The sequence below is a fragment of the Neofelis nebulosa genome, chromosome 11 (assembly GCF_028018385.1).
Source record: "Neofelis nebulosa isolate mNeoNeb1 chromosome 11, mNeoNeb1.pri, whole genome shotgun sequence".
In the NCBI taxonomy this organism is placed as follows: Eukaryota; Metazoa; Chordata; class Mammalia; order Carnivora; family Felidae; genus Neofelis; species Neofelis nebulosa.
The window spans coordinates 54,285,913-54,307,353 of NC_080792.1; the positions used below are offsets into that span (position 1 = coordinate 54,285,913).

Consider the following 21,441-nt stretch of genomic DNA (forward strand, 5'->3'; position numbering starts at 1 on the left):
TCAATCTGTTCTCTGTATCTATGACTTTTGCTCATTTGTTTTATTTTGTGGATCCCAGATATAGGTGAAATCAGATTTCACTTAGCATAACACTCTCAAGGTCCAACCATGTTGTTGGAAATGGCAAAGTTACATTCATTTTTATAGCTGAGTAGTGTTCCATTGTGTGTATGTGTGTATGCACGCACGCATGTGGTTCATTAGAAATAATACTGCAATGAACACAGGGGTGCATAGATCTTTTCAAATTACTGTTTTTGTTCAGATAAATGCCTAGAAGTAGAATTGCTGGATCATACAGGAGTTCTATTTTTAATTTTGGCGGGAACCTCTATACCGTGTTCCATGGTAGCTGCATTAATTTACTTTGCTCTTTGCTTTTCTCCACGTCCTCACCAACACTTGTTATTTTTTGTCTTTTTAATAATAGCCATTCTGACGGGGTTTGAGGTGATACCTCATTGTGGTTTTGGTTTGCATTTCCCTGATGATGAATGATGGTGAGCATCTTTTCACATACTTGTTGGCGGGCTATGTGTCTTTAGGGAAAGGTCTGTTCAGATCCTTTGCTCATTTTTAAACTGGACTTTGTTGTTGTTGTTGAGTTGTATGGATTTTAAGATATATTTTGTATATTAACCCCTTATTTAGGTATGTGATTTGCAAATAACTTTTTTCCATTCAGAAGGTTGCCTTTTTATTTTGTTGTGGTTTCCTTAGCTGTACAGAAGAATTTTAGTTTGATATAGTCTCATTTGTTTATTTTTGCTTTGGTTGTCATTGCTTCTGGAGTCAGATCCCAAAAGATACCACTAAGACCAAGGTCAGGGAGCTTACCACTTATGTATTTGCATATAGTGTAAGATGGCGGTATAGTTTCATTCATTTGCATATGTTATAAGATAGTGGTACAATTTTATTCTTTTACATGTGGCTGTTTAGTTTTTTCAGCACTGCTTATCGGAGGCTGTCCTTCCCCCACTGTATGATCTTGCTTCCTTTGTTATAAATTAATTGACTATGCATGCATGAATTTATTTCTGGGCTCTCTAGTCTGTTGCAGTGATCTTTGTGTTTGTTTTTATGCTGATACCACTCTGTTTTGATTACTATAGCTTTGTAGTATAGTTTGAAATCAGGGAGCACAATGCTTGTGGCTTTGTTCTTCTTTTTCAAGATTACTTTGGCTATTTTAGATCTTTTGTAGTTCCATACAAATTTTAAGATTCTTTTTATTTTTTTATTTTAGAGGGGGGGGGTGGGGAAGGGGCAGAAGGGCAGAAGGACAGGGGGGAGAGAGAGAGAGAGAGAGAGAGAGAGAAAGAGAGAGAGAGAGAGAGAATCTTAAGCAGGCTTCATGCTCAGTGTGGGGCCTGATGCAGGGCTTGATCCCCCAGCCCTGGGATCACGACCTGAGCTGAAATCAACAGTTGGATGCTCAACTGACTGAGCCACCCAGGTGCCCCTAGGATTGTTCTATTTCTGTGAAAAATGCCATTGGGATTTTCATATGGATTGTATTAAATCAATAGATTACTTTGGGTAATATGGACACTTTCACAATATTCTTCCGATCCATGAGATGGAATATTCTCCCATTTATTTGTATCCTCTTCTATTTAATGTATCCGTGTCTCATGGTTTTCAGAATCCACCTTGATTAACTTTTTTTCCTAGGTATTTTGTGCTTTTTGATGTAATTGTAAAGGGGATTGTTAATTTCTCTTTCTGATAGTTTTAGTGTATAAAAATGCAACCTAGTTTGTGTATTGATTTTTGTACCCCGCAACTTTACTGAATTCGTTTATTCATATTTTGGTGGAGTTTTCAATATATAAAATCATGTTGTCTGCAAATAGTGACAGTTTTACTTTTTCTTTCCAATATGAATGCCTTTTTTCCCCCTGCCTAATTGCTTGGGCTAGGACTTCCAATACTATATTGAATAAAAGTGGCAAGAGTGGGCATCCTTGACTTGTTCTTGATCTTAAGGGAAAATTTCAGTTTTTTTCCCATAGATGTTAGCTATAAGCTTGTTATATATGGCCTTTATTATCTTTACTATATTTAGATATGTTCCTTCTATACCCCTTTTGTTAAAAGTTTTGTTTTAAAATCATAAATAGATGTTGAATTTTGTCAAATGCTTTTTCTGCACTTAATTGAGATGATATCATTTTTTATCCTTCATTTCGTTACTGTGATATATTATGACTATTGACTTGTGGATGTTGAACCATATTTGCATCCCTGGAATAGATCCCCTTTGATCATATTGTTGAATTTGGTTTGCTAAGATTTTGTTGAGGATTTTTGCATTTACATTCATTAGGGATATTGGCCCATGACATTCTTTTTGGGGGTATCCTTGTCTGGTTTTGGTATCAAGGTAATGCTACCCTCATAGAATCAGTTTGGAAGGGGGCCCTCCTCTTCAGCTTTTTAGAGGAGTTTGAGAAGGATAGGTACTAAGTCTCCTTTCAATGTTTGGTAAAATTCACCAGTGAAATTGTTGGGTCCTGGACTTTTGTTTGTTGGGCGTTTTTTGATTATGGATTCAATATCCTTATTAGTAATCGCTCTATCAGATTTTCTACCTTTACATGATTCAGTCTTGGGAGACTGTTAGTCTCTAGGGATTTATTTATTTTAGATTATCTGGTTTGGTTTATAATTGTTCACAGTAGTCTCTTATGATCCTTTGTATTTCTTTGGCATTAGTTATAACATCTCTTTCTGATTTTATTTATTTTAGCCCTCTCTCTTCTATTCTTAGTGGGTTTAGCAAAAACCTTCTTAGTTAAAAAAAATCTTTTCAAAGAATCAGCTCTCAGTTTCATAGATTTTTTTTTTCTATTTTCTTTTTAGTCTCAATTTATTCCCACTCTTATTTTTATTATTTACTTCCTTCTACTAATTTTGGGCTTTATTGTTTTTCTAGTTCTATTTAGGTATAAAGTGAGATTGTTTATTTGAGATTTTTCTTGTTTCTTGAGGTAAGCTAATATCACTATGAATTTGCCTCCTAAGATGCTTTTGCTGTATCCCATAGATTTTGGAATGTTGCATTTCCATTTTCATTTATCTCAAAGCATTTTTAAAGTTCTTTTTTTGATTTCTTTGACCCATTTTTTTCAGTAGTGTATTGTTTAACATCCACATATTTTTTATTTTTCCGTATTTTCTTATAATTTTTAGTTTTATACTGTTGTAGTTGGAAAAGATGCTTGACATGATTGCATTCTTCTTACATTTCTTGAGACTTCTTTGTGGCCTAATGTATGATCTATCCTGAAAAATGTTCTATATGTTTTTGAGAAGAATGTATATTCATTCTGCTTTTGGATGGAATGTTCTTTAAAAAAAAATTTTTTTTTTAGTGTTTATTTAGTTTTGAGAGAGAGAGAGTGAGAGTGAGAGAGAGAGAGAGAGAGAGAGAGCATGACTGGGAAAGGGGCAGAGAGAGAGGTAGACACAGAATCCAAAGCAGGCTCCATGCTCTGAGCTGTCAGCACAGAGCCCAATGCAGGGCTTGAACCCATGGACCTTGAGATCATGACCTGAGCTGAAGTCAGACACTTAACTGACTGAGCCAACAGGGGCCCTGCAGAATGTTCTGCATATATCTATTAAGTGTCTCTGGTCTAATGTGTTTTTTGAGGTCAGTGTTTCCTTATTAATTTTAGTCTGGATGATCTATCCATTGATGTAAGTGGGGTATTAAAGTCCCCTCCTATCATTGTATTGTCTATTTCTCCATTTAGTCTGTTAGTTTTTGCTTTATCTATTTAAGTAATCCTCTGGTGGGTTCATAAATATTTACAGATGTTATGTCTTCTTGCTGGATGGATCCCTTTATCATTATTTAATGCCCATTTTTGTCTTTTATTACAGTCTTTGTTTTATTTTATTTATTTATTTAAAAAAATTTTTAAATTTATTTTTGAGACAGAGAGAGACAGAGCATGAGCAGGGGAGGGGCAGAGAGAGAGAGACACACACACACACACAGAATCTGAAGCAGGCTCCAGGCTCTGAGTTGTCAGCACATGAGCCTGATGTGGGGCTCGAACTCACGGACTGTGAGATCATGACCTGAGCTGAAGTCGGACGCTCAACCAACTGAGCCACCCAGGCGCCCCTACAGTCTTTGTTTTAAAGTCCACTTTTTTGATACCAGTATAGCTACCTCTGTTTTCTTGTTTTCAATTTGCATGAAATACCTTTTTCTGTCCCTTCAGTTTCAATTTGTGTGTGTCCTTGTACCTGAATTCAGTTGCTTGTAGGCAACTGAATATAAATGGCATATAAATGGTCTTGTTTTTTAATTCATTCAGCCACTCTGTCTTCTAATAGGAGCATTTAGTCTGTTTACATTTAAAGTAATAATTGATAGATGTGTACTTGTTGCTATTTTAATAGTTTTTTGTCTGTTTTGTTGTTCTCTGTTCCTTTCTTCTTCTATGGGTTTATTTCCTTGTGGTTTGATGACTTTCTATAATGTTATGCTTAGATTCCTTTCTCATCATCTTTTGCGTATTTACTATGGATTCTTTGCTCTGTGGTTACCATGAAGCTCATATATAATGGCATATATATATGAAACAATTTACTTTAAGTTGACAACAAGTTTACCCCTCCGATATTTTATGTTTTTGCTGTCACATTTAACATCTTTTCATTTTGTGTGTCCCTTACCTAATTATTGTAGCTATAGTTAGTTTTACTATTTGCCTTTTAACCTTAACACTAGCTCCTAAGTGATTAATCAACTGCCTTTGCTATATATTTACTTTTACCAGTGAGATTTTTACTTTCCTATTTTTTTCTTGTTACTAATTAGTGCCTCTTTTTCAGCTTAAAGAACTCCTTTTGCAATTTATCATTAACTCTTTTAGTGTTTGTTTGTCTGGAAAACTCTTTCTCTCTCCTTCAATTCTGAATGTTACCTTACTTGGTAGACTATTCTTGATTGGAAGTATTTTCCTTTCAGCACTTTCAATATATTATGCTGACTTCTGGCCTGCAAATTTTCTGCTGAGAAATCTGATAGTCTTGGGGGGGGTTTCCTTGTACATATCATTCCACTTGATGTTGTCCTATCGGTCTCTTAAGCTATCTTGATCTTTTGATGTTTTTCTTCTTTTTTGCTCTTCTGTTTGGGTGAGTTCCGCTGCCCTGTCTTTTAGCTCACTGATTTTGTCTTCTACTTTATCTGGTCTGTGGTTGAATCCCTCTAGTGTGTTTTCAGTTTGGCTATTGTGTTCTTCAGTTCTATGGCTTGTTTAGTACTTGTATTTTCTATCTCTTTGTTGCGTTTACCTATTCTTTTCCTGAGTTTCGTGAGCATCTTTATGAACATTACTCTGAACTCTTTATCAGGTAATATTAATTATCTCCATTAATTTTTTCCATTAATATTAATTATCTCCATTAATAATTTTTTCTTGTTATTTGGAACATATTCTTCTCTTCACTTTGCTTGAATCTGTGTTTGTTTCTGTGTACTAGGTGAAACAGATCTCTCTCTCAGTCTTATAGGAGTGGCCTTGTATCCAAGATAAACCCTATCTTTTAACCTTGCTGTAGTTCTGGCTGTCTCTAGAATCTTTGTGATTAAAAAAAACCTTTTTTTTAATGTTTACTTATTTTTGAGAGAGAGACAGAGAGAGAGAGAGAGAGAGCTCGAGCAGGGGAGGGGCAAAGAGATAGGGAGACACAGAATCTGAAGCAGGCTCCAGGTTCCTGAGCTGTCAGCACAGAGCCTGACGTGGGGCTCAAACCCAAGAACCGTGGGCTCATGACCTGAGCTGAAGTTGGATGCTTAACCAACTGAGCCACCCAGGTGCCCCTCACCTTCGTGATTTCTAAGCAGCCTTTTTCTTGGTGGGCCCCAGTTGCTGAGGGTGTGCCAAGATCTGTGAATGTCTCAGAGGGAGGGATATCAGTCAGCATCTAGTTTCAGGCTGATTGGAGGTAGATCCTCAGGCAGCAGGTTTTAAGGTAGGCAAATACATATAGTCCTATGGGACAGCAATCATAGACTCTGCTGTGATCTAGAACCCATGATCTGAAGGTGTCCCCTTAGTGACAATAGAAAATTCTGGACTCAAACCAAATGTATGAGCTTTCTGGGAGATACTGGTAAGCTGTAGCAAGGCCAAGTGAGAGCTCAGAGATGGTATCCCTCAGCCGACATTCCCTGAGAGCATTTCCATAGTTTCTAGATGTGTGGTAAACCTGAAGCCTGCCTGTCAGGCTGAAACTGTAAGTCAAGTAGATCTTTTTCATAGGAAGACTGACGGTGTGTTTCAGCGTATTGTTGGTGTGGTGTCCTGGGGTTAGTAGCCTGCCTAGGACTGACTCTCCAATTGTTTCATACCCACAGGGTCCCAAAATGCAATCCCCCTTGGCCACCAGAGCCAGGTGCTGAAAGGGTGTCCCCTGGGTGGAGTGCACATACTGATCAACTATGACAGGCTGTTGTAGAATAGTGCACAGGGCCAGGGCTCTCCACTGGCTGGCTTAGATGTGGTCATGGTGGAGTGGTGTGTGGGGTGGGACACAACCATCAGGGCTAGCAGGCTAGAGGGAGAGGGAAAAGATGGCTGCTGCTGGTGCCCACACTTGCAGGGTAGAGGGAGAATACCAAAAATGGTGCCTGCCAGCATCTGTCCCTGGAGAGTCCCCAACAGTCTCCTGTTCTTTTAGCAGGTGCTTTAAGGTGCTTTAAATTTCCTTCATTTATCATGTAGGTGCTTCATGAACTGATGCTCCTGTGCTGGGTCCAGGGGTGAAGGACGGTGCATGAAAACCTTTTAAGAGTGGAGTCTCCATTCCCTACGGCCTAATGGCTTTCCTAGACGTGCACCCCATTGCTTTGCAAAACCTGACCTTTGGGTGCTCATTTCTCCAGGTCCCAAGGGTTGGGATGCCTGGTGTGGGGCACAAACCTCTTGCTCCTCAGGGGGAAGTTTGGTATTTGTGAGATCCTTTCCAACTAAACTGCTGCACCAGGGTGGGGTTTTGGGTTGAATTACATCTCTGCCTCTCCTACTGGTCTCGACATAGCCCTGTTATCCTTTGTTGTGGAGGAGCTTGTTCAGGTGGTTTTCAAGTCCTTTCCAGAAGGGATTTGTCCATATGTAGCTGTGCATTTGTTGTGTCCGTGGGAGGAGATGAGTTTGGATCTTCCTGTGCTTCCAACTTGAACCATCTCTCCTATTTTTTTACATCTTTAACTCTAAACAGATGTTTCACATTTAGACAAACCAACATGAAAAACCGTATCAATAATATGTGAAAAAACAGCTTAAGTTTTTTAAAAATGTTGGTTTATTTTTGAGAGAGAGACAGAGAGTGAGTCGGGGGGGGGCGGGCAGAGAGAGACACACACACACACAGAGAATCAGAAGCAGGCTCCAGGCTCTGAGCTGTCAGCACAGAGCCTGACCTGGGCCTCAAATTCATGAGCTGTGAGATCATGACCTGAGTTGAAGTCAGATGCTTAACCTTAACGAACTAAGCTCCCCGGCTGGCCAAAAACAGCTTTTTTTTTTTTTTTTTAAAGAGGGATTTTTTTTTAAAAGAAAAATTGAAAGAAAACACAGGTTTTCAAACATGGCAGGAACTAAATGAATATTTGTGGGAGGAAGGATTGAAAGAAAAGTGCTCCTAGACCACAGACAAATTTGTTTTAAATTACTTCAGGGCATAGTATACTAAGCATTCATTGAGTAAAGAGGATTTTTTTTTTTTTCTGAGAGAGAGAGAGAGAGAGAGAGAGAGAGAGAGAGGGCGCAGTGAGCGAGGGGCAGAAAGAGAGAGAGAAGAGGCGCTCACCGGAAGCGGGGCTGGTGTTTTACCGGAAGCAGGGCTCGTGCTCACTGAAGGTGGCATTCAAGCTTACCTCATATGGGGCTCCAACTCATGAACCGTTAGATCATAACCTGAGCTGAAGTCATGCTTAACAACGGAGCCACCCAGGCGCCCTGATGAATAAAGAGGATTTAAGAATCTGCTCTGTAGCTTACTAGCAGTGGGGCTCAAGTTGTGTCAACTCCGGAAGCCTTATTTTTTTTTTTTTTGTATAATGAGAATGATCATATCTTGCACAGATGTTCCTAGAACGTTCATTAGGATTACATGAGCTAGACCATGCAGCTGGTTCAAAATGCTTGTCAAACAGTAAGTGCTACAGGTTAGCCGTTATCATTGTCAATAAATAAAGTCAGCCAGATTGAGAGATCTAAAGTAAAGCCAGGATAGAGGCATTTTAATGTGCAATTTACATAGTCCTTCCCTACTGATGACTTCACCATCATTCTTACTGATTTATTCCTTCCTTATTGATTTGCACCTCACATCAACCCTAAAGGCCAGAAGACCTTGAAGCCTCTTCACTATGGGCCATGTGATGACCTCTCATGTGGGCGAAGGTGGACTTTAGGACTGTCTACAGAGCTCAGCACCTTGGAGCTGGGCACTCTGTTCCCGAGAGGTGATTTATATACAACAGAACAACTGGAGGAGATGAAAGCATAAGGAATTCATCAGACTTTATTTCTTTCTCTATGTCTAGCAAGACTTTTGCGTCTTAGGACTTCATAATCTTTCTCCTAGAATACAGATGAATGCCAGCCCGAGTGCCCCATCGAAGAACGGAAAAGTTACAGCCGTCATTCTTCTAACAGTTACCACTGTCAATTTTCGCAGATAGAAAAACCAGACAAGTTACCTCACAAGAGGCATAAGGTTGTACCACAAATATTGCTTTTTTTTTTTTTTTTTTTTTCTTTTGGCCTCAGATGGGATTAAGTGGTTGGTCTTCAATTTTACTTGGATGATTAGAGAAATTCAAGGAAGGGAACGTCATTAGCAGAGGAACAAGGAGCCGGTCCAGGCAATATCTGAATATTTATTACTTGATCTTATCTTGAATAGAAAAGAGTGGCTCTTTGTTCAAAACACTTCTGGCTGCTGTCCGTCGCCTTGGACTTGTGAGCCTTTCCTTCGTTGCTTTATAAAAAATGATGAATTAAATTAGTGCCTCGTAGAAAGAAGTGTGCTTTCTCTAAACTCTAAGGATGCTCCCAAAGTGGTCATTAATGCCCGCAAGAGAAGCAGCACGATACTTTCATGTCGCACACGAAGAAGATGAGTTCACATGAACTTTATAATCATGCAATAAATAAGTTCAAGAGCTGGGACCCAAACAAGCAAGGGCTATGGGTAGGAGATCAGGCACTTTTATTTTGACTTTGCCTCCAGACAGAAGCCCACCTTAGTTTTCTTACCTTAAAATGGATTCAGTGTGTTAGATCAGGGGTGGTGGCCTTTTTTTTTTTTTTTTGATAAAGACTCAGACAGTAAATATATTTGGCAACAGCTCTGCAACAGCTACTCAACTCGGCTTGCCGTCAAAGAGCGAAAGTAGGGGCACGTGGGTGGCTCGGTCGATTGAGTGCCAACTCTTGATTTTAGCTTGGGTCATGATCTCATGGTTTCGTGAGTTTGAGCCCCACATTGGGCTCTGTGCTGACAGCGTGGAGCCTGCTTGAGATTCTCCCTCTCTCTCTCTCTGCCTCTCCCCTGCTCACACTCTGTCTCTCTCAGGATGAGTAAGTAAATGAAAAGAAATTTGAAGTGTGAAAGCAGCTACGGACAATTTGTAAACAAATGAGTGTGGGTTGTGCCAACAAAACTTTATTTACAAAAATGGGTGGAGGGTTGGATTTGGCCCATAGATTGTAGTTTGCAGACTCCATGACTAGGTGATGTAGGAGTTTCTTCTGCTGATATTTTATGATTCAACTTGTTTTAACAACAACTCTATTTCTCTAGGAAAGTTACCGGTCATCAAATGTGCAGTTAGTGAGGTATGTAAGGATTTTCCTGCTATCTGTTATTAACAGTAGCTAAGATATGGAAATAACCTAAGTGCCCATCAATGGATGAATGAATAAAGAAGATGTGGCTTATATATATGCTAGAATATTATTCTAGCTATGAGAAAGAAGGAAATCCTGCCATGTGTGACAACATGGATGGACCTTTAGGGCATTATACTAAGTGAAATTAAGTGACATAAAAAATTTAAAAAAATCAAGTCACATAAAGACAGATAGTATATGATATCAATAATATGTGGAATCTAAAAAAGCTGAGCTAGTAGAAACTGTAGAATAGTGATTACAGTGGCTAGGGTGCGGGGGACTTGAGAGGTCAATTGATGCACAGCATTGTGATTATAGTCAACAATACTGTATTATATACTTCAAAGTTTCTGAGAGACTAGGTCTTAAATGTTCTTATCACAAAAGAGAAATGCTAGTTACGTGACTTGACGAAGGATGCTATGGTGGTAATCATATGGGAATATATAAAAGAATCAAATCAGCACATAGGGGGTGCCTGAGTGGCTCAGTCAGTTGAATGTCTGACTTTGGCTCAAGTCACGATCTCGTGGTTTGTGAGTTCAAGCCCCGAGTTGGGCTCTGTGCTGACAGCTCAGAGCCTGGAGCCTGCTTCAGATTCTGTCTCTCTCTCTCTCTGCCCCTCTCTCTCTCTCAAAGATAAACATTAAAACAATTAAAAAAATCAGCACATCGTACACCTTAAACTTATACCATGTAATATGTCAATTATATTGCAATAAAAACAAGTATTTTTTTTTGCATCTTCTCTCGATTACTAAATGCCTACTATGTGTATTGCAAATGTAAATTATTGCCTTAATGTTATTCTGCTTAAGGTCTTGTGTATTAAGGATTTTTGTTGTTATTGGCGTGGGTGGGGAGCAAGGTGCCTAGGATTGAAGTGTAGGGTGCGTGAAGGTAGCTTTGATATCCCGGATGGGATGGGTGATTGGGAGTGAAGACTCAAGCCAGTAGAACTCTTGGAACATTAGCCTCAACCTCAGGTGATCAAAGGGTACCTGCTGTTGCTAAACTGAGAAAACTGGAATAGATGGGTGAGGTCTGACAGCAGTGATAGACTGTGAAGTAGGATGATGGAAGAGTGTGTCTTACTTTAAGCAAAAATATCTCATTAAAAAAAAAAGCAAACTGTAAACATTGCTGTTACTGTGGCCCCCAAGCCACAGACGGAAGGGCACATTGTACCGACCCCCCTGCTGGAGGACACTGGCTGCTGGTCTGGTGGCAATGCTTTATCCTGGGCCCTCACTCTCTTTTCTGGGGGAAAGGAGTTGAGGGAAAGGAGGTCAGCTCAACTCCATCAACTTTTAAGGCTTCCTCTGATAAGAAAAGAATAGAACACATACACCAAACTTCAAGAGGCACAGTGTGGCAAATGAACGTACTTATCCTTTATAAAAATTATATATTGTGGGATGCCTGGGTGCTCAGTTGGTTAAATGTCTGACTCTTGATTTCGGCTCAGGTCATGATCTCACGGTTTGTGAGTTTGAGCCCGGAGTTGGGCTCTGCGCTGACAGTGCGGAGCCTGCTTGGGATTCTCTCTCTCCCTCGTTCTCTGCCCCTCCCCGACTTGTTCTCTTCCTCTCTCTCTCAAAAATAAATAAACATTTAAGAAATCATATTATTGCTACATAAGGCTTCTTTGAAAAGCTTGTAATTTCTTATAAAAAAATTTTTTTTTAACGTTTATTTATTTTTGAGACAGAGAGAGACAGAGCATGAACGGGGGAGGGGCAGAGAGAGAAGGAGACACAGAATCGGAAACAGGCTCCAGGCTCCGAGCCATCAGCCCAGAGCCTGACGCGGGGCTCGAACTCACGGACCGCGAGATCGTGACCTGGCTGAAGTCGGACACTTAACCGACTGCGCCACCCAGGCGCCCCATCTTTAAAAAAAATTTTTAAAAAACATTTATTTATTTTTGAGAGACAGGGAGAGACAGAGGATGAGCAGGGGAGGGGCAGAGCGAGAGGGAGAGACAGAATCTGAAGCAGGCTCCAGGCTCCGAGCTGTCAGCACAGACCCCGACACGGGGCTCAAACTCATAAACTGCGAGATCATGACCTGAGCCGAAATCGGACGCCCAAATGACTGAGCCACCCAGGAGCCCCGAAAAGCTTGTAATTTTATTTATTTATTTATTTTGTTTTTGTTTTTGTTTTTGTTTTTTTTTTTGAAAAGCTTGTAATTTTAAAGTGAATGCTTTCCTTAAAAACTTAGAGAATCCTATATCATGATAGTTTGCCTATTTCTGTAAGAGTATTATTTTGATAAAATATTGTACTGGTTTTTAAAGTCATAAAAAGCAGTGCTCATTTAGAAATCTCCTCTGTCCCTACTACCTAATCCTCTCACCCACTACTTGCTGGGTAACCACTGTAAACAGTTTATTTTTTGTCCTTTCTGACCAAGTGTGCGTCTGTATCTGTATGACTGCGTCTACTGATTGATTATCATATAATGTTTTTGTGTATTCACCAGATACAAGTCTGTCTGCCTGCCTTAGCTACAATGTGGTAATGCTTTTGATAGATCTTAGATGCTCAGTGCAGGACATAAAAAGAAAAATTCTTCTTAAACACATACAATTGCATTGGTATATTTGTGAGGCACATTTAATCCAATTCTCTAAAGTGGATGCTTGGGTATATTTCCAGCCTCAAGGTCTACCTTTGCGTAATATTCAGGCAACTGACATAAGGGTGTGTGTTTCCCCACAGTCCTGAGGTTAATTGCCCCACTGTTAAATTGTACTTTCCTACAGTAGCTCTAATCCTAGCCTAATAGTACTAGCTACAGTAGTTTATATAAAAAGTTGTTGAATTTATTAGATGGAGAGATATCTGAGTGCTTGAAGCAGATCACAGGCTGAGGGAATATAGGATTCTATCATCGTTACCCAAGCCGAAAAGTCCATCAACCAAGAGAAGCATAATTGTAAGGCACTCTCTATCTCAGTTCCTAATTTTCCCTGATTTGCTGGGATGAGTGACCATTCTTGCTCATATCACTCGGGGATCCTTGGGGCCACTTCAGGCTGAGCCCATGTTCATGACACTCCCACATAGCAGACACTTTTGTGGATTTTTGTTTATGATTGCATCTTGCTAATATGAAGAATGGACAAGGCTTAAAGAGAAAAGCTTAGTATATTTCATTGAAAATTTGAACAATTAGAATGGGCTGATAAAAAATCAAAGACTCTACGTGTACTTTGCTGTGGGTAAAAAGTTATAGCTAATAACTGCAGGTGACAAAACAGAAGAACTTTTCTCGGGAAAAATAGAATCTGTTGTGAGTATCCAAGAATAATGAGCAAAGGAAGAGAAGCAAGGGGAGAAATCTAGGTCATGTCCCATTGAACACGATGTAAATCTGACCTGTATACATGAGATAAATGGTTGAAATTAGGGCCAAATAATTTCCTGATTTCTACGAATGAGCACATCTTTTGAAAATCAGGAGAAAGTAGATTTTCTTTTCTAGAGGAAATTATATTCGATTCAGTGTAAGAAGGAAACCAGTAGAAGAAGATCTATATGATAGTACAGAGATCATGTGAGAGAAAAGGAAAAGTGTGTGTGTTGGGGGGGAGGGAGGGATTGGGAGAGAGAGAGAGAGACAGAGACAGAGAAGAGCACAGGAGTAATGGCAGGAGTAGAATGGCACAGAACCTTATTATATCATAAAATAATAACTTTAAAAGAACAAATCTGTGGCACAGAGAAACTGAAAAGTGATATTAGAATTCTTAGGGTTGCCATCTTAAAATATCTGATGGGCTTACTTAGAATATACTACCATGATTTAGTCCTTGTTAATTTTTCCATGACTGTGAAGATGATCTATCATAATATTTAGTTTGATGAAGTCACCAGCTGCCCTGTGCAAAAATCTGGTGTTTTACACTTTATCACTCCCGGAGGCAGGCCACATCTTCCTGCCCCTAACCCCTCCAGCTACAGCCACCCCTGGAGCCTTCCCACCCTGAGAGCTGCAGGTCGATAGATGGAGCCCAGTACTTATGATGGGACACATGGGGCCGAGGAAGGAGCTGTGCAATCACCTCTATTGTATTTTTATTTACTTCCCTCTGTTTTTGAGCATTCTCCCCCATAAGGCCTCCAGCCAAAGACTTTCTGATCAATTTATATCCTAAAAGGAACAACTGCAGGACATCTTCCCAGATTCTACTCATCTCCTCACGTGGGCTTGTCACATTTACCAAATACTGCAAACACTACAAATAGTTTTCTAGTATAAGTATGCCCCGTGCAACATTTGAGAGAGACTTACACTACAAAAATTATTTACTATCTGAAATTCAAATTTAACTGGCACCCTGGATTTCATCTGGCATCCCTACTGTTTGAACTCCAGGAACCTCCCGAGTATCTGGGAAAGGTCTCAGAAAAGTCAACAGCACGGCACAAGAACCGACTGACGTGAGGTGGCAGTAAGTTGTCCCTCAAATGACAAAAGCACACAATCTCTGAGAGGCGAGCAGGAAAAAAAAAAGCCACTCTGGAGTCTCTCGCCACTTTGTCCACAACACTGCTCCTTGAGGGGGAAGGAGTCAGCCAGTGGCCCTTTTCCTTCCCCTAGTACTTCTGGGCAAGGATGTGCAGATCGTGTATTTGACGAGTGATTTCAGCACAGAACAGCTGGCAGGCGGCGAGACTGTCATAGCAAGCAGTGGACCGGACACTGGGAAAGGGCTGGGTGGGGGTGATGAAGATGGGGAAACAGTAAAAGACACAGCAATACGCTATAGGCACAGGGCAGATCTTCAAATTACACTTACTGCATGAACATAAACGCGCACAGAAATATGCCCATGATGATTGACACTTTTTTTTCCCCCCATTTTATGAGTCAACCTTATTTGTTAACCTTATCTGTGGCTGTTCTTGTAGAATTTCCTGGTGAACAAAAATGCACATCCACTATCTGGTTGGAGACAGCCCGCCGAGGCCAGAGTTGCTGGGCTCTCTGCAGAGCCGTGAAGCCAGGGCACTGTCTAGAAGCATCTCTTTTTTTGATCTGATCCTAACTATTGTTTAACCTCTAATGGTTTCTTACAAATTGCTACCTCAACTCCACATCTCTAGTTAGTAGGATGTTTAACTCAGGTTTGAGGACCTGTTACTTTTCAAGCCTGCAAAGGTTCTAGGCTGAATGGTAATTATGGGCATTTGATGCACTTAGAACTAAAATTGAATACTAACATATTCTGGCACAGGCTTTTCCTTCTAATTTATTCATTATTATTTACCATGACTCTCGGTTTGATGGTCTTCTTATAGAACTACTCTGTATTGGAGTTACACTGAATTCAATCATACAGTTAAGCCTAGTTAAAATGGAGGGGATTTTCTTCTTGGACCCAAATGTAATATATATATATATATATATATATAATATACATATAAAAAATATACGTATATATAAACCCAATGCACATTGTCATATATAACTCATGGCTATATTCCGATTCAGGTTTTAGTGTCATGGAAACCAGTTAAGCTCGTCTCTGCCTCTCTACCTAAAATCTGATAAAAATACAGTTTAACTGCATAAACCTAACTTCACTTTAGAGGGAAAAGAAGATGCTGTATACATATGCTGGTAGGTTTTAAAATAATGACATCTGCCTTTGTTATAATGAAAGAAAACTCATAAGATGTTCAATTAGTATGACTGAATCATCCATTTCTTCCCTTTTTTCTTACAGTGATATTTCAGGTCTTTTGGGATAGTCATTTTGTGGAGATCTTGGAATTAAAAAAAAAAGGCATCCTAACTGTGATGCTCAACAGTCAGGGTATCTGATTTGCTTAAGGGTCACCCCCTAAAAGTCAGAGCCTGACTGCGGCCAGTAGGAGCTGGTGGGATGAGTTTGTTGGTTGCTAGGATGCTGTGTGGGGATCTTAGAAAGACCCCCTCCCCCCTTGGGCGCTGTCCCTTCTGGGCGTGTAGTTGAAGTTTCTCTGTTGATGCCAGAGATGGAGACAGAGAGAAGGGCTGTGGATGCGGCCAAAGCCTGGGGACAGAGGCAGGCAGGGAGGCACAACCGTTCTTTGTAGGGCATGGGTGGTATTTTGTTACTGGTGACTGTGTGACAACAGCAAGACACCACGTGCAGTCTTTTGGGACAGTCGTTTCTGTAGCCCTGGACCCGGAGACCAGGCTTGTGCTGGCGCGGTGTCACGGGGGGGGGGGTCGGGGGGGGGTCGGGGGGGGGCAGGCGCTCTGCTCACTCACCGGTGCTGCTCTGAATGGTCCTCACGGTGGTGGTGGTGCGCGGTGGGGAGGAGGACCGCAGGGACACGCACTCGTCGTCCTGGGAGCAGCCCTTCTCAATGGCCCGCACGTAGCTGTGGCTCCGCATGCGGAAGCAGCCGGGCATGGGCAGGTCCAGGGCTTCCACCGCCTGCGACTCCAGCTCGCTGAACACGGATTCACACACGGACTCGAACTGCCCGTTCACTTCCATCTCGCTCACCTGCGGGCAGAGATGGGGAACCATAACTCCTCCTGCCTGGCGGAGAAGCACCCTCTCCCTCAGGCATCCCCGGACTTGACCCCGCACCCTTCCGGAGAAAGCCCCATCCGACCGCATTCAAAGCCAATGCATTTTATCGCCTCTGTGTTACACTCCGTAACTGAACTGCATCTTGTTTATGAGCCCAAACAGTCCATTAAATTCTAAAGAAAAAGAGCTTTCTTTTCCGCATGGAAGAAGTGTGGGGCTAGGAGGTCTTATTCCAGTGCGTGCCCAGGTGTTAATTCTCCTGATTTATAAATGCAAACCCAGGGAACAATTTTTGTCAGTCCACGGTGAGAGTTTGGGTATTTCAGGGGAATAGTTTTTAGTATAAACATCTTAGAAACTACTATTTTTATTATTGTGCTTTTGCAAGTGACTGGCTTGTCAAATAATTTCAGTGTCAAATGCAGCTTAATTTAGTGCACAGTATGAAAACAGGCCGTATATTTTCTGGCAAGATACTCTCATTCTGCACAAAAATAGACCAAACCCAGATATGTCAAAATCTTGAAAAGCACTATGGAGATTTTCAATCTACACACTATCGGAAGAAGGTCTCATTCTTCCTTATAAAAAGCTGATATGGTCCACAAATTGTTTATAAATGTGTTTTAAAATCTTCCAAATGAAGTCTTCCTTTTTTTGCAGAGGTCAGTTTTTATTTACTTATATTCCTCTGCACATAACTTACATTGGGTTTGAGCACCACCTAAAAAAGAAAAAAAAAAAAGAAAAAAAAACCAGACCAGGTGCCCCAGTTAATTTCTCTTACTTTGTAGCTGATTTGATAGGGACATGGGAGCATTCTTCAAATTTCTGCCACCCTCTAGAACTTCATAATTTCCCTAATATTAAATTAATGAGTAATTAGGAATTTATTAAGCAATTAAACTACAAGTAAGCTTAGAACAAATACTGAAAATGATTGTAATTTCTGACTTCCTTCATTTTCTGTTATCTGAGGATATACTCTGATAATGGCAAATTTATTTTATTTTATTTAAAAAAATTTTTAACGTTTATTTATTTTTGAGACAGAGAGAGACAGAGCATGAACAGGGGAGGGGCAGAGAGAGAGGGAGACACAGAATCAGAAGCAGGCTCCAGGCTCTGAGCCATCAGCCCAGAGCCCGACGCGGGGCTCGAACTCACAGACCGTGAGGTCATGACCTGAGCTGAAGTCGGACGCTTAACAGACTGAGCCACCCAGGCGCCCCGGCAAATTTCTTTTAAACTTCATGTAGAAGTGACCAGCTACCTTAAGGCATATCACGTGGAAAAAGACATGCATTTCTTTACGATTCTTTACAGCTTATCTTTACAGATTAAAATAGTATTTTCACCTACTTTATCTAATTTGATATAAACTCCCTGCTTGTTTTCAAGGCTAATAATTATATACATCCATGTTAAAAAATTAAATACATATATATATCTTTGATTTTTGGGAAATATTGGCGATGCATTCACAGGTAAGGGGACATGATATTTGCAATTAATTGTCAAATAGAGAAAGTGAGCACATGAGTCAAAAGGAATATGAATATGAATCTGGGTCAAGGATATACAGGAGTCCCTTGTATTTTACAAGCAACTTTTTTGTAAACTTGGAATGATTTCAAAGTAAAAGGTAAAACTATATTTGCAAATGTGTGTGTGCGCATGCACATATAGATTTTCCCCTATTAATCAATATGCCAAACATCGCAAAGAAATGGTAAAATATCTATCCCTGTTAAGGTAACAGCTGTTAAAACTTGGGTGACTGTCTGTTCAGAGGGTACATATTGCCCCCCTCCCCTAGTTTTCATAAAAATTGGACCATAAAGTAAATATAATTTGGCAATATGTTTTCTTTCCACTTAACCTTCTGTATTAAACTCACATGTTAATAGGATTCTCTTTCTTCATTCTTTTTTAACCTTTTGTTTCTATTATGCACAGATACAGAAAACCAAGCAAAATAAGTGTAGAACTGAGTGAATTATAATAAGACAAACACCCTTGTAACCATTACCTAGATCAAGAAAGACGGCTTTTCCAGGTACCCTAGCAATCACTCTATGTGCCCCATCCTAACTATAATCCCCATCTTCCCTCCAAAATCAACTGCTAATCTGAGTTTTATTTTTATAAAGAATTCTTTTTAAAAAAAGTTTATTTCTTTATTTTGAGAGAGAGCGAGAGAGCACACATGAATGGGGGAGGGGCAGGGAGCCAGGGAGAGAGAGAATCCGAAGCAGTCTCTGTGCTGTCAACACAGGTGCCCCCCCACCCAGTTTTTAATTGACAATTTATTTATGGAAGCATCTGGGTTGTTTGTCCTGTAAAGGTTCCCGTGGTCTGGATTTGCTGATTTCATACTCGTGGTAGGATTTAGCATGGTCCTCTATCTTTTGTAGTTCCTGAAAATTGTAAGCTGGATCCAGGGGCTTCATAAGACTCAGGTTCAGTCCCTTTGGCAAGAGGAGAGATCATGTGTTCTTTTATCAGGAGACACATTACGTCTGGGTTGTCTCTCTTTGTATGGTGTTAGAAGTCACTTGTGCTCAATGTCTAGATCTGTTAATTCACTGGGAGGTATGCAATGGTGGTGTTTTAGTTCCATCATTATTTTTTACAGTTTCTAGTTGTAGCTTAACTGACTGAGCCATCCAGGAGCCCCAACGTTTGATGGTTTTAAATTGACTCTTATGATTATTCTTAGTGAACGGAAATTTGTCTTATCTTTAACCAGTGGGAGCCCCTTAGGTTGGCTCCTGAATCCTGTTGACCTGCTCAGTGCTGGAATCAGTATTTTTTCAAACAACCTTTTCTTCTTTTAGTGGAAAATAGTATCACAAGAATGCAATCCGGACACCAGGAAGCTTCATTGTCATGGCTACTGGGCTGGTCATTGTTCAGTCGGCAAAACTAGGCCTTTTGATGGTCAGACCTAGTGAATAGGTCTGATTAAAATTCAGACTGCAGAGTTGTTTTTTAAAAATGTTTATTTATTTATTTAGAAAGAGAGTGAGAGGGGAAGGGGCAGAGAGAGAGGGAGAGAGAGGGAGAGAAAGAACGAACAGGGGAGGAGCAGAGAGAGAGGGAGACACAGAATCAAAAGCTGTGTGATCCCATGACTGTGAGATTATGACCTTAGCCGAAATCAAGAGTTTGATGCTTAACTGACTGAGTCACCCAGGCACTCCCAGTCTGCACAGTTTTAACGTAACCTCTTCTATATTATATATATATACCTTGATTCCATACTAAAAATCCTGGTTCTCAGGGGCACAGGAAATAGAAATGGAATATTCTACAATTATTCATTTGTTTTTTTCATATGCACAACCATCTCAGAATAGCATACTAATAATACCGTGCCCATATCTTTATTGAGAACAGTTAATGATTCCTTTTTTTTCTGCATATGCACTCTCTATTCTTTCCTCATTTAAAATAGTTGTGCTATGTTTACATTGTCAGAGCACATAACCTACATGTTCTCTATTGCTTCAGCCCTCATTTAGTCTCTTATAAATAACTATACATTTAATGCTTGCTACTACTTTTTCATATAAAAAGACTATTCTCTATCAAAATTCTACAGATATAGGTCAAAGAATTCTAGATGGCTTATAAAGGAAAAGAGCAAACACCTGACCCACCTTGCCCCCTCCTTGCCAGATTCTCCCTCCTCAGAGGCAATCACTTTCAATTCTTCCAGGTGGATCTTATGGTATTTGCATTCATATTTCCAAAATCTTGCTTATGTGGATCTGTTGCTGTGTTCAGAGACCTCTGATAACCTATTGGTTTGCTTCCTGCCCTTAAAGCATTACCCTCGGAACCTCTCACCTCCTATTGCAATCTGTGGCTGCTACAGACAGCCCGCTGCTGTCCTAGGATTTCTCTTCTTTATCACTGTGGGGGTACCCTTCATTGTCTTGACTATCATGGAGGCCCTGTTTCATCTTCCTTGTTTTATTCCTTCCTTTTTGTGGAGCAAATCTTCCAGTACTTTCCCGAACAAGGCGGCCAGCTTGCATGGATGGAAGTGTCTGTATTTCACCTCCCCTGTTAAGGGAGGGTGTGTTTGCATTCGGGATTCTAGCCTGCATCCCTTCTTTCAGATGTTTTCAGGCTTTCCTCCTTGTCTCTTAGCCTCCATGTATGTTAGAGTTTGGGTAAGTGGATGCCTTTCTCATTCCTAAGCCTTTCCGTATGAACTGGTTTTTCCCATCCCCTTCTGAAAAGTTTTAAAGATATTCTTATTTCAAGAGAGCTACATTTCACCATGTTGTTCCCCGTGAGGATATTTCTCCATCAACTGTGGTGGGTACTGGGTGGGCCCTCTCAATCTGCAAATTATGTCTTTCAGTGCTGGGACCATTTCTTGAATGATTTCATTGGTAATTTCCTTCCTTTTATTTATTTTTTTCTGGAACTCCCACTTGTTGGATGTTAGAATCCAAGAAGCTCCAAGAATTCCAGGAACAAAAACACAAGGAAAAATACACCGATACATCATAATTTCCAAAGCAATACCGATATAGAACAAAGCTGGAGGACTCACGCTTCCTGATCTCAGAATTTATCACAAAGCTACAATAATCAAACCAGTTTGGCACTGACACAAGGACCGACACATAGACCAATGGAACAGGATCGGGAGTCCAGAAATAAGTCCATGCACCTATTCATCACGGTTCTTATGTCTGGTCATTTGGGTTGTCTAAAGCTCATTGTCTAGTTGGATTCCTCAGGATGGGCTCATGGAAACGATATTCCCTGCATTCATTCACACTTACAATAGTTTGCCTGTGACTTCTTTTTTCCCTTTCAAGATTTCATTTATTTTTTAAAAGATTGTTTAGATGTTTATTTTAGAGAGAGAGGGTGCATGTGAGTGGGGGAGGGGCAGAGAGAGAAGGGAACAAAGGGTCTGAAGTGGGCTCTGTGCTGACA

At 40.4% G+C, this 21,441-nt stretch overlaps 1 protein-coding gene across 22 annotated transcripts in view; it reads right to left on the minus strand.

The window, feature by feature from the left end:
* The window catches only part of DLGAP1 (DLG associated protein 1), a 908,014-nt gene that overhangs the window by 172,953 nt on the left and 713,620 nt on the right, over positions 1 to 21,441 (minus strand). For all 22 annotated transcript variants that reach the window (XM_058692592.1, XM_058692594.1, XM_058692590.1 and 19 more), the window contains one exon: positions 16,206 to 16,446. In XM_058692592.1, the coding sequence (XP_058548575.1) occupies positions 16,206 to 16,446 (241 nt within the window). The remainder of the gene's footprint in view (positions 1 to 16,205; positions 16,447 to 21,441) is intronic.